The 14,746-nt window shown below is 33.5% G+C and overlaps 1 protein-coding gene across 1 annotated transcript in view; it reads right to left on the reverse strand.

Moving 5' to 3' along the window:
* The window catches only part of LOC149908855 (contactin-3-like), a 53,440-nt gene that overhangs the window by 19,051 nt on the left and 19,643 nt on the right, over positions 1 to 14,746 (reverse strand). The window contains exons 2-5 of the mRNA XM_090120428.1: positions 12,670 to 12,856; positions 11,028 to 11,288; positions 8,729 to 8,925; positions 85 to 1,239 (exon numbers count right to left, since the gene is read on the reverse strand). Of these exons, the coding sequence (XP_089976554.1) occupies positions 85 to 1,239; positions 8,729 to 8,925; positions 11,028 to 11,288; positions 12,670 to 12,856 (1,800 nt within the window). The remainder of the gene's footprint in view (positions 1 to 84; positions 1,240 to 8,728; positions 8,926 to 11,027; positions 11,289 to 12,669; positions 12,857 to 14,746) is intronic.

A 14,746-nucleotide genomic window follows, 5' to 3' on the forward strand; every position in this document is an offset into this window, starting at 1 on the left:
GCTTCTAAAGCAATAACTTTGTGCAGATGAGATCGCGAAACAATAAGATATAATGCTACGTATGAATAATTTTATTATACTCACGTTCAATTCGAAGTTGCATTGTTGATTCTACTTTCTTCACTTCATTTTCAAAGGAGCATGAATACACTCCTCTGTCGTCGGGGAGTAAGTCATCGGTGTTTGGCCTCGCTCGACCCCGGAATTTTAACATACTCTGTATATTGAATACGGCGTTTCCACTTTCGTTTATTTCAGTTTTGACTTCATATAAATTAGCATCAGCCTTAATTTCAGAATTGTCCTTGTACCATTTAACATGTGGCAACGGTTTTCCCAACGCAACACAAGTCAATGAAAAGTTCCTTTCGCCTGAATTCTTTATCATGTGCGGCTGAAGTTTCGATTGAAACCGGGGAGGTTGATAGACTTCAAGATTAACAGAGGCTATGTCACCGTGGCCGAGTTCGTTAGTGGCCTGGCAGTGGTAGACGCCTTCACTGCCGAGATGAGCGCTGGGAATTGTGTATTTGTTGCCCGTCGCTAGAACATTCGGTTTAACGTCTCCAACGTCGATGTCTCTAAACCATCTGTACTGAGGGGCCGGCCAACCGGGCGGTTTGGCGCTACACGTGAGAGTAACTCCCGCGCCTTCCTGAGCGACCGGTCGGTCGGGGCTGATGAAGGCCCGGCCGGGCTTGTGCCGCACCAACACTGCAACAGAAGCGCTGCTCGCTCTCTCCATTCGATTTCCCGTAGACGACGTTATCACATTCACGGCTTTGCAGACATAGGTGCCCGCCATTTCAGCGTCTACTCTGGATAATACTAAAGTGTTGCCTTTTTGGCGAAAGTCATTTTTTCCTTCTTTTGACCATTCGATCGATATAGGTTCAGGGTTGGCAGATACTTCACAACGTATTTCGACGGTACCACCTTCTTCCGCTTCGTACGTTTTAGAGTCGACGGTGACGCTGGGCGGATATAATACGTCTAAATAAATGTCCTTTTCCCCAGGATGGTCGAGGCCATTATCGGCGCTACAAGTATACTTGCCCGCGTCCTGCACTGTCACCCCTTGAATAGTGTGAATGAAAGAATTCGAAATATATTTGCCATTTCTAGTCCATCGTACGCTGTTCACCTTAGGTTTAGCATCAACTTTACACTCCATTGTAGCCGTGCCGTCAATTTCAACGTGCAGCGGATTTTCCGGACCAATCTCGATTCGTGGAAAATCTGCAACAAAACTGGATTTTAGAATTTCTAGATCTAAATAACTGTGCAATGTTGACTCGGTTTGATTAATTCTTCCGTAACTTATGGTTTCGTTTTAATTAAGGATATACATATGCATCAATGTTTACACAAAATAAATAAAGAGTGTAGCATCTGTTAAAAATTCCCAACTAAAGCAAACAAAGCTTTACCATCTCAAATCAAAGATCAATACCGTATCGAAAGCTCGATGCAGCGATTAAATGTTTACAAGAAAGAGCAACTATGTATTTGATATCAATAACAAGCAGACGCATGTAATGTTTAATAAAACACTGCAGTTTATAGGAAGCGGATGTAACTCTGTTCTACTTGTGAGCAGATCAGTAACGCATGTTTACCGAATACGTTCAAATTAGAACGTAGATCGCGCAAGGCACATGCTTTTCATTTAGGTCACGAAATTAAAAATGCTGGCATCTGGCAGGCATTTCAAGTAAACTGACAGGAAGGTATTATGCAAATGATAAATATTTATATTACTGGGTAAGGAGAGATTAAATAAACGATTTATATATAGCTCTGTATTGCTTTAGTATATACGTTTCCACGTACTAATATAATCATTAATCGATGTTTAAAGCTCTATCTAACTGTAAGCAAAAATTCATTAAATACACTTTTTAACATTTTTATCATAGACTAGTTTTTAATAAATTAAATGTTATGCATCTTTATTAATCATCCAGGTATTATTTTATATAGAAATGTTTTTAAATTAAGATGAAACTTAACAATGACACAAAAAGCTTTGTTTATAATACTTGATCTACGTTCTCCTTTTTCAGTTTCTTTATAACTAAATTGTCAGAAAATTAAGTTTCTGTGGAAAAGCTTTAAAAAAAGCTTTAGCATTTTAATTATTGTAATACTCATGATATAATTTTTCATTTTAACAACTGTCATTCTATATTTCGTGTACAGAATTAGGCCTCATTGGAATTGTACCTATATATTGTGAAGATGATTTCCAAGTTCTTACAAAAAGTCAATACCTAACATATACAAAACTTTGTCTTTTTGCGACATATATAATTATAATAAAAGTGCAAATCAAGGCTTGGATAAAAAGTTATTAGATCTAGATGTAATATAATAGGTTTATCATATAAGATGGAGGTCATTTTTTTCTAGGTACTTTTAAATAAGTTGAGGGGACGTCATAGGTATACTTACTAGTATTGTAATAAACTTGAAATCATTATGCATCTGCTCATAAAAAACATGATTGCAATTGAAAGGTGGTAAACCTTTTTACATTTAAGGTGTTTTTTTATTACTCTCATTTATATTTAAATTTGTGGACACAGCGCTCATTTTAATGACAAGGAACGTATGTAACCATTCTTTAACTGGCTCATTATACCATGAATTGATAAAACGACAAAGTTTCAGTAATTAATTTGCTTTTATAACCTTCATATAATCTAATGTTAAAATGAAATTCGATGATATAACCAAATGTATTTAATGTGATATTGTGAATAGATCATGTTTAAGGAAAAGTAAAATGCGTAAACTTAGGGGTGTGAGTTAGTGACAGCCGATATGGTCTCAAAGTAGCTATGACACATTTTTAATAGTCGACCTTGGGTCTTTCCTTTTTCATCAAAAAAATACACGTATTTTTTCCTAACTGAAGCGACTATAAACTCAAGAAACATTTTTTAAAGTTTTCAACGAATATTCTTTTAGATTAAAAAATAAGATTCAAATCCGGAACCGTGATAATTGCTGAAAGTTGCAACGTTTCAAACGGTCAGGTAGGTACTTCAAAAGAAAAAATCTCGAAAGTTATTACGAAAATACGACCTACTCCATATTACTTGGGTGAATATTTTAAAAAGTTATTATATGTTTGATCTCGTATAATATACAAGTGCAATCTTTCATGTTACAATTTACACATGCGTGCTATAAAGAGAAAATACTTTATAAAGAATATCAAAAGGCAACGCATTACGCAATGCCTTGCACATAAAAGTTTTAAGTATAACATTTATTGTTGATAGAATTTGTGTTGCTCGCATACATTTCATATTAAAACTTAAAAGATAGTATTTATAAAGTAACGTATGATTATGTAACTTATTCCTAAGCCAGAGTCAAGACGCGGCCTGGTTTAATTGCTCCCGGCCCCGCTTAAGGAGTCTGCCTACTTTAAACGCTTATATTTGCTTTTCTAGCGGAAAACGACTGAGACATACAAAACATCTCCTTTCATTCGTCACACAGTATAAAACGCGCGCTAATTTAGAATTCAGGACGTCCGCAAGTGAATGCGAAATAATGATTGTCATCCCAGAAAGCAAACCGTGTTAAAGCACAAACATTAACATGTAACGTTGCAATTTGCAACAAAGGTAGACGTTGTCCATCCAATAATAAAATAAAGGGTTATTTGAAGCGCTGGGATCCCACGCTTGGGACATTGCCGTAATGACTGTATTATTTGTGTGGAATATTATAGTATATAATACCTACCTCGGAACATTTACCGCTTTCATTATATTATGAAAAATACACAAAACTTATGTTTACGTTTCATTCACTTATGAAGCTGAAACGAGTGGAAATCAAGGAAAAAGAGCTTATGGGTCTATATACCAATATACATACCATTTTAACGAATGAAAATAAAAGCCTTGTTAAAAATTCAGTGGAATAATTTATTACTCAGGAACTAAATGTAGCGTATCATTTCATTGATAACTATTGATCCGGTGCATATTGCGATACGATATACGTATTCTCACAATCTGTTTGAATAAAATTAATATTAAACAATGATTGTTTATTAGGAGCTAATACTGGTAAAATTGGTCCGCACCCAGGTCTATTCATACTAGTATGTAATATGAGTTACTAGACAAGCGCACGATGTGGTCACCATATAATATTTAATAATTAATTAGGCAGGATACTGCCACAATTGTGTTTTACTTTGATATCTGTCCATATTAACAATATGATTCCGATGATTCGAGTGCGTTATAAATATGTACGTACGTGCGTCATAATGCGATGAATACAAAAAAAAATATTTTTAGTACAAATATAATGTTCGAAATACTACTCATATGCATATTTTATTTAATTGCATCAACATCAATAGGAAACTGTACAACCTCGCATTTGCTCATCGAATTATTTTCCATGCCGAGTCAAAGCATTCAAAGGAATTACAATTGATATCAAAAACTATTAGACTACAGGCCCATGTTGAAAAAATTATGGGTCATTTGAACCACCAGGTGACCTATCTAGAACGATATAAGAGCATAAAATAATAAGATTCAGCACTATACCGTCACTTATAAACTGTCTACCTGAGTGCAGATGAGAATTCGAAAGTACAGGTAGAGATTTTTTCCCCTTGTCTCCATGATTTTTGTACGGCATCTGTGTCATACCATTTCAATACTGCTTTTTATCCATTATTCCGCAACGCCGTACAAAAATCATCAGAGTCAAGAGGAAAAAATCTCTACCTGTACTTTCGAATTCTCATCTGCACTCAGGTGGACAGCTTACAAGTGACGGCATATTGCTGAATCTTATTATTTTATGCTCTCAGTATCATTCGTTTCAACAATCGAAAGTTGAAACAAAAAATAAAACATGATTATTGTCGACACAAACATAATATACTAACAATTAAAGGGAAACTAGAATTCAGATGGCACAAAATATATTAAGCTAAGCAAATTAACCAATTAACATTATTACTCTGCATTATTGAGATAATATTCAGATATCGATAGCTGATTAGCATAGTATTAAATAGAGTAATGAACGCGTGTAATTACATACATGCGTTGGCATTACAACTAATAACTGAAGTCTGAACTTCATTTCATGGATATTGGGACTATTTCATGCTTTGATATGATAAAAATTATTCGATGATTTGGATTTATATAAGCTATGGCTAGCTTTGTAAGCGCTATAGATTTCTAGTGGTCTATCCAGATTGGACATAGTAGACGAAATTAGATCATATATGATAATTCGATGAGTTTCCCTATACATATAGCTATTGCTATTTTGAAGATCTTATGTAAAACATGGATGCACTACGACTCACTTTAAACTGAAGTGTTTATGTGGCTTTGAGTATCTCAGTTACCCTCATTTTAAATAATTAACATTTAACTTTTTTACATTAATTCTCAGTTCTACTAAATGACTGCTTTAATCTGTAATTTATAAAAGCTCCCAGAAGGGAAGAGTCATTAGTTCATTACCTATTTATAGTTTACGAAGTACGTACTCTTGGACCTTAATTATTATTTTACAGCGAAAGCTGATTTTCCTTCCACTTCATAATAATATCTGTAGCTAGATATAAAATAATCGATGCTTTCAGCGATATTCAAACAACAAGGATGAAAACACGAATCTAAAAACCTCTTATATTCAATTTCATACGTAACTTTTGTAAATGATTTTTCAGAACAACATACAACAATGCGTCCACATCACTTCGGTAAAGGAGAACCCTGTGAAGCTATTACATGTTAGTATGGAAATGCACAATAGAATTTTAAAAGACCGTGCGGTAAAATAATTCACTTTAAGCGTTCTAAATTGTGCAGATGTGTAAAGCGATGCACATAGCGGTTCTTTCCACATCATTCGATACCGAAAATCTTTTGGCATGCTCGTTTACTCGTACCACGAAGTGTGTACCCCTTAACGTTATCCTTTATACATTCATGTTCGTTATAGTCGTAGATATTATTTCATGCTCAGAATGTGGGAATGAAAGAATTTGTGGTATATAAAGATCACATTTTTTTCTTTTTATGTCTGCTTTACACATGAATGTTGAGGCAGAACATTCTGAGTGTGATTGATTTTGAGTCTTATTGGTATTCTGAAAGATCATTTATTTATAGCTTCACGTGTACAGAAATTCACAAACATTGCCTTGGGGATATAAGTGTATATTTTCACAAAAGAATGTCATAGAATATAGCGCAATGTTTTTGTGACTGCCATGTGTGTTTCCACCACTGCGGCAACATTATCTAAACAATACTGGTTGCTACATTAAGTTCATAATGGTATTTTGATAATATAATAAAGGTATGCCGTATGCTAGTAGTAGTTGATGACCGGTTCAAACAATGAAACAAAAAAACGTGAATTCGCTTGATTTTTATGTTTCAGAAACTTACAGAGGTCACCATGCTTAAACATAAATTGTTAAAATTAAAATCTTCGGTACGCGCCGAGTTATTGGAAAATTTTAATTAATCCTAATAAATTATCAGTAAGAAAGCTCTTGTGCTTCAAGGAACGGGGCGTCTGCGGTATCCTTATTAGTAAAACCTACTTTACGATCTATCTCCGTTCCATTTAAAGTTGGCAAGTCCTCAACTAATTGTTGCGAATACTTAGGTAGCATTTATTCGTTGTCTTATGCTCGTTTCCTTATGTGACATAAATATCCCTTAAATATTTATGACATCCTGGTTGGCAAGCTACTAGCCCAGCGCATAAGTTCGAACTACTTGTGCACTTGGCTATTTTCCGGTATTATGTGTAAATCACACAGGAAAACTTTCTTATGCTATACATATAAATATTTACTTTGAGTTGACTGGTTTACAAACCAAACTTTCTTTAATTTCGCATTTAGACGGCACGTGTAAAGTTTATGAGAATCAGATATTAACAAAGAAAATGTTTATCAATATACTTCAATAATTTGGAAAATCCAAAAGTGCACGCCTCATATTTTTTTTTTAATAAATATTTATTAATTATTATTTTTGTTTATTTAATAACAATTAAACCACATCGAATCAGACCCTGAAAAATGAAAGGGTTCTATTCCTGAGCATACTCAAGCGTAAGAGAAAAAAAAAGACTCGATTAGTAAAGTATTTCGGTCGCTATCGTGTTAACAAGAAAAAGGATCCGCACATACAGACACACGGACGTCCAAGACAGAACTTTTTTAAACTGTTTTTTAACTAGTTTAAATAACAAAAATGACATCAAAAATATCATGAACGTTAAAAATAGTGTTTTTTCTTAATATGTGTGTGTATGTATTATCTTACAAGTGCAATGTATGATACATAAAGACATTTTAAGTTTGAAAAATCAGATGTTTTGCGCGAAGTGACAGTAGTACCCACCTCAACGCTTCGCTTATGAGGCGTGCAATACCTGAATAGTTATATTCATTACATGATTTTGCATCAATTACGTTCGCTTTGTTATGATACGAATATCCATAAAGAAAGGCTTAATACCGGTAACAGGCTGATTTCATTGTATTACACAGAGCATTGTTACCGTTAAATTTACAATAATGTTGTATTTTACTCGATTAAACTAAACCATTCCTCACATTGCTCACGTTTACGAGTTAATTTCGTATTGAACATTGGATTATACATATTGATATAATTGTCATGTTGAGTTATTCAAGATCGCAATTAAGGCAAAATAACACTGAATATTGCTAAAGCTACGTAATTAGGTGTTAACCGCTCGATGTCAAAGCTACCAAAATATTTAGTTTAGGTAAAACGATTGTATAAAACATATAATAATGATACGTTGAGAAATATGAGATATTCTATATATGTAATAATATTCTATATTAGAATAAATAATCGTGTATCAGACCTGTAGATATAAAAAAAAATTATACCAATAATAAATTCGTATGTTCAACACAACGAACCTTAATTATTTTATTCATTCCTTAAAATAATTTTCTATCATTAGGTACTGTGTTTTTATTTTTTATTTATAAACATTTCATTATGCATTGCAGATTTGTTTATTTTCATAATGCCAATAGCACGTATAATCTTACTTCATACGACACGTAATGCGGATGCAATGTTATGACTACATTATTAGCCACGTAACCGTATTCTATCGACATTCTAAATAAACAATATATTTACGACCCAATATCAATATTCGCCCGGTCTCTGTACTAAAAAACTCCGCATAGCTTAACGAAGCTTATCGAATATTTGATTTGATCTCTTGTTGTCCTTGTCAAAATAGAAAGTACTTATAAGGAAAAGGCCGTTTTTGTTCAGTAACGACATAAGAAACAAAATTACCAACGGTAATGTTATCTAAATTACTCTTCACATACTTTGGGCATATTTTTATAGAAACAGTATTTCTGTAACAACATGTCTAGTTAAATTTGGTAAAATTCAAACGAAAGTATATTGATTATTGACCTATAAATATTACTTTGTAAGGCAGAGCAAGTGAAAGGCCCTTACATAAAAAAAAAACTAGTACTTAACACTGATGTTACGGTAGTTTTACCGGTCTTATAATAACAAATACACTCTAATTTTCTTCTTTCTTTCCTGAAAGGCTGGAACATTATTTACTAATAGATACTACACATTGAATCTCTTTATAAGCATAATAAATTATAATCATAGTCAATACTTACAATTTACACTCAACTCCACAGTAGCGTCCATCTTCTGTCCTTCAGGCATGGCCCGGTTCCACACCACGCAGCGGAAGGTGGCTCCATCGTCTTCGCGATTTGGAGCCAGAGTCAGCGTCGATACTGACGCCTCTGACCTCGTCCTGCCGTTGACTACACTCGCCTCCATCGGATATGTTGAACCATCCCGATACCACCTTGAGAGATTTATGGATTTTAGTTATAAAATACGATATATTACATGGAGTGTTTTGTTTGTAAATTGATAACACTTTTTCTGATATTTTAATTTGCAAGCGTTCCTGATTATTTTATTTTCCATGATCATTGAAGTGGTAGGTACTTGATCCCGTAATCAACGGTATGAAATCAATGCTACAGTGTGATGTTATCAAAGGACAATTAGTATAATTGGATTATGGAAGGCCCTTTGAACGCGATTTATAATATTGATTAGTGGTGTTTTGTTCAAGGTGAGTTAATATTTCATGTCTTTTTTAATGAAATTATTAATGCTTCAGGAAAAATAAGAACTTTTTTTCATTATAACCGAAAATGTAGTATATTATTTCCATTTTATAAATACCCTACGTGTTTTTATTAAACTAAATATGTAGTTAGTATGTGATTGAAATTTGGTATGCATATGAGACCTGTGCGAATACTATACAAGCTATTATTTACAAACATACCACCAAAGCAAAACCGCAAGTTTAAGCTAGACTAACAATTAACACTTTAATTCCTAAAGTCGTACTTATAGTACGAACTCGACATAAATTTTACTAGGTAAGCCCGCATTGAAGTTGGAGCGATAAATGTTGAAATTGCAAACAAAATTATCTCATTTCTTGTTATGTGTATGTTACAGACTACACTGGCATTTATGGTGCAGGTTCCTCTATCTCCTCATCTCCGATTCCCCGATATTGATCATGTATCTTTGATGTACTATCTATAAATTAAAATGTAAAGAAAATTTTAAATATAACCCATTTTATCTAAATATTACCCTAGACTACGAGTAATAATAATTAATAATTGATAGTTTATTATATCATAGAAAACAAGTACCTACTAAAATTTCAATATCGACACAGGTCGGTGAGACAAGTCTCCTTTAGTTTTAATATTTTATTATACCTATAGTATATCTCTTTGTAATTTTTTTTTTCATAACAATTCGCGACGCGGCATGAGGATTTGTAATTTAGTCTGGTATGGATCTGAATAAATAGCATTATACTTTTTCCAATATCAATTCACATTTAATTATGTACGATTTCGATTTTTTTATATTGACATTTAAAAATTTTTCGCAGAAAAAGTCACATATAAACTAGAATATGTAGCAATACACTTATAAACTAAAAATAAAAGCTTCTTGTTATCCTAGTACTATGAAAGCTATGCATGTGTTATTTATATTTGTTTAGAAGATGTTTGTTGCTATTTCACGGAAAAACTTCTGAACGCTTTCTCTGAAATTGTATAATATACAGTTTGATTATAGTCTAGTCTAGGAATAACCAGAGATAACACAGGATACATTATATGGAAATCTATTCAAGTGATGCCGCGGGGTAAATCTAATAACTTATATTATAGTATAGTTTTATCAAAAACACACCCGATTTAATTAATTGACATTTAACCTAAATTAATTTATGGTGGAAACAATTCATCACGGAGATTAATGTATTTTTACGTACCATTTATTATAAAGCTGAGTTTATTGAATATTAAATTGTGCATCAGCGCATTTAATGACGCGGACAATTAGCCTCTATTACTTGCTAACATATTATATTAGCCCATATTACTGCTAACATATTATTGAATTTAGCAAAATAATATAATAAAAACACAAAATTCAATTTCACTTTGGTAAAATTGATGCGGAAGGAAACTTTATATAGGTAGGTACATGAATTACTAAAGACCCACGACTTCGTACAAGTAAAATTGACATGCCTATTTTCGTACTGACTTTCATCCAGTATATTTGGAAAATGATTTTTTTGGTATAAATTATTAATTAACTTTTGAACGTTGAAGAGCTTATTTTTATTTATTATTGAAAATTGGTTTCATTAGAAAAGAGCAACAGCTACTTTCGAAGTTTATTTCCGGTTCTGCCCGGTAGAAAGTGTTTTCCAAAGCGATGTTAAATAATTTGTGTTTGGTTTTTGTTTATGTCTTGTATTATGACGACTCTACAGCACTCCTGAGAAATGTAGTTGAATACATAAGCGCTTTATTATGAGTTTCGAGTTAAAAAAAATGTACAAAAACTTACTTAATATCGGGGCTAGGCGATCCACCTGTCGAAGAGCAGGTCAGATTGAGCTCCCGGCCTTCCTGCGCCTGCGCGTGCGTGCCCGGGCTCAGCAGCGGCGGCTGCGGTTGGGTGAGCACGACCAACTCGTGACCCTGGGAGTGCAACGTCCTCCCGGAACCACCTGCCTTGATCCTGCACTCGAACCGGCCATTATCCCGCTCGTAGGTTACGTTCGACACCATCAAATCGTAACGCCCTTCTGATGGAGCGTAGATTGCTCTGTAACAAAAGGTTTCGTTAATTTTGCACGGTAATTCAGTTTAACGTTATTGGGTCACATCTTAATTCGGGATATCCATTAGTATATCATGGAAATAGGTATCTCAAGTGGTAAGACAGAGTCTAAATAGTAACGAGCTTATAGCATTTGTATGCGTGTATAATAATAGTTTACCTGATCACCCAATATTAGTTTATTTTGGGCTGTCAATTCTTATCTCAAAGTGAAATGGTTGCATGCATCATGCATGGTTTTATCACAATACTATAAAGCTTTTATGTATTATAATAATTGATTGAGCTGGACCCATTATTCCAGTGAAAGAAATTTCCGTATAATAGGTACTAGGTCAGTGTTGATGTAAATCCCTCATTCGCACAACGACCCACAAACGGCTATTCCTCCCCCTCGCATGGAAAACGTATAAAGGCTCACATAACATTACGGAAACTAATACGCTTATTGCACTGAACCATTCAAGTCTGACCTGACCTTTATGATTATAATAAATTAAAATAATAATTCTCGGATGGTCGCACGCTATCCATGTCTTGAAACTTAAGTGATGTGGAAGATTTGCTCTAAATGAGCCTCCACAGAGATAAGTATGTCAATGATGTCGGTCAAACGAATATAAAGAAATATAAATAAGTATTTTATATTAAAGATAACAATTGAATCAGTCCCATCCTCACTCGTAAGTAAAGTAACTCAGGCACGGGTATACACTTTCAATTATTGTCAAACTTAAAACATTTTCCTTTATCAATCTTGATTAGCCATGTTGATTTTTTTTTTCTCAAGTATTGATTGTTAAGTACAGGTTATTTAATATTCCAATAATTATCTTAGCGCATATCGTAGTAAATACAATAATCGTGATAATTGTATTTACTACGAAAAATACCTTTTCTAAATTTAAATAAGTAGTTGAATGCCAGCAAATGCTCTAAAAATGGGTAACAAATTTTGCACTGGAATGACGGACACAACGAACGAAGCAGTTTAAAAGAAAGACATCAATTATTTTTTATTCAACAGTGCTCGGAATCTAAAAAAGCTTTTATTCTGAAGACCTATTAGAACAATTGGTGATCTTATCCGCTACACCTACACTCGTGTCCACTTACCACAACTAGATAAATATTTTTGTTATGAATATTTCACTTTTTATACTAGACGTGTGCAGTTTTTGCATATTGTGAAATTGTATTAAACATTTAGAAAACGTGTGTGCACTAGTGAAGGAAAACCTTATAATGAACAGCCTATTTATAAATACATCTAACGTTTGTAATTAATCCGTAAATACCGTTCCATTTAGACCCTTTAATATTAAACCTAGTCCCTTAAATACATCAATGATTTCCTTGAACTTACTTGTAATTGGTTTCTAACGGTATGTTTCCTATCGCCACGTTATCATGGCCGCTCGCTGTACTCCGCACCCAGTAGTAGGTTGGCGATTCACCAGCGTTCGCCTCGGCACCGAAGCGGCACTGCATCGTGACGTCATCCCCTTCCCTCGCATCGTGCTGCTCATCTTCACACCGAAGCACTCGGATTACTGGAACAAAATTATAACCATTATCGAACACGCAATTACGTGAATTATTGTCAATGTCACTTGGTCGGCAAGTGATTAAATAATACGACGATATGTGAAATATGTGGTATGAATTTTTAATGCTCAATTATCAGCTATTGTAATCATATTTCCAATTTTAATTCATTGAACGGATAATTTATAGTCTTTACGTTGTAAGATTTAAGGATGCTTTTATTTTGTTTAACCGCTACCGAACAAAAACTGTGTGGGTTTACGTTAATGCGAAACCAGTGCCTAATGCCCAGAGTACATTATGTACAGGTCATTTAATTGATGGTTGGTGAACCACGAAGTTTATTTTAATGACATTTAATTAATGTTGCATAGCGTATTCACAATGCACATGTAACAGGGCGCGACGTCGCGGTCGTCCGTGTATAAATAGATTTTTGTTTTCATGTTTCATAATATAATTCAGTGTATTATTAAATATGTATAAACATATTTTTATTCATTCGAATAGTAGTTAAGTGTACGTAATTTATATAACTATGCAACACATATTGACGGTATGCAGGAGCCAGCAAGGCGTCCTTAGCACACATACTTATTAATCAGTTGTGTTAATCTAAGCGTTGGATTTAGAAACATAGACCATTAAATATGTATTCTTTCAGTAGGTTCATGGATTAAAAAATATTAGTTTGTAACAGAGCCTAAAAACATACATGATAGTAACATTTCTAGCCTTTTTTGACTTGTGACGCACGAAAAATTAAATTATACTATAAAAATATACACCGTTATGTTCTCACAATAAGTAATTTTATTTAAACAGAACAATCATAATCAAATCATTAAATTCAATGCAAATTCCCACAATTTTTTTATAATAAAATCGAGTAAAGAAAAGGCAGCTGGCTATTGAATGCGCCAATTTCACCAATTATTTTTCAATTAAGGCGGTATTTATTTCATATGAGTTAAATCAAAAGGCAATTTCTATATTTAAATATTTTACATGTGATTACCTTTCTAACGATTTCATATCAATTATAATTTAATTCCAACCAACGTATATTATTATTGATATGTATTACCTATTTTTTTATTACATTTGCATTATATTGAATCAATAACTTAGGTATGTATTGTTGTGAAATTCTTTCACAATATTTTACAATTACAACCTACTAGATAATTGGATCAAGTGTAAAATTTTATTTAAACTGGTTCGAAAACTAATAAATTAATCGCCTAAATCTTAAAAAAATGTATCGAAAACAAGGCAAAGGCGGGAAAATATGTCCGTTAACTTGATTTTGAGTTTGAATGCAACGGAACCAAGGCGTTGGCGTGCAGGCGGCGCAGGCGCACGTTGGCGGTCAATGACACGGGGTCGCGTGCGCGGCTAGTAGCTACCAAACTTCTTCCACTAGCCTTATCTTGTGTTTACTGTTTACGCAATAATTACTTTCCGTTACTATTCAAATTATTTATCATTTGAATATATTATATCGTTTCAACATAATATGTATAACACTACTACTCATACTTAGAGCAATTACCTATATGTAATTTTTAAACGCTATAACAACAATGACATGATTGAAATAATTACCTACTTTATTTTGGATTGGATTTCGAAACATTTTTTCCATTACGTATAGAATGGATTCCGGTTGTTTTCCTGTATAGAACTTTCTGTTTATAATTTTGTAAGCGTAATATTATTGATGTAGATATTTCAAAGCTAAGTCACGCTCACCAAGGGTAAATTCACAATTACTTTTCATAAGTCCTTAGTATAAAAAATTAAAAATGATCGAATTGGACCATATTTGAAGATGTTTACACAGAAGCTAAAGTATGAAGGACTCAGTTGAGTACCAAAACCGGTTCACTAGA

This window comes from Colias eurytheme, chromosome 4 (assembly GCF_061535395.1).
Source record: "Colias eurytheme isolate Ceu_HAF_F1 chromosome 4, ilColEury1 Martin Lab GWU primary, whole genome shotgun sequence".
Classification (NCBI taxonomy): Eukaryota; Metazoa; Arthropoda; class Insecta; order Lepidoptera; family Pieridae; genus Colias; species Colias eurytheme.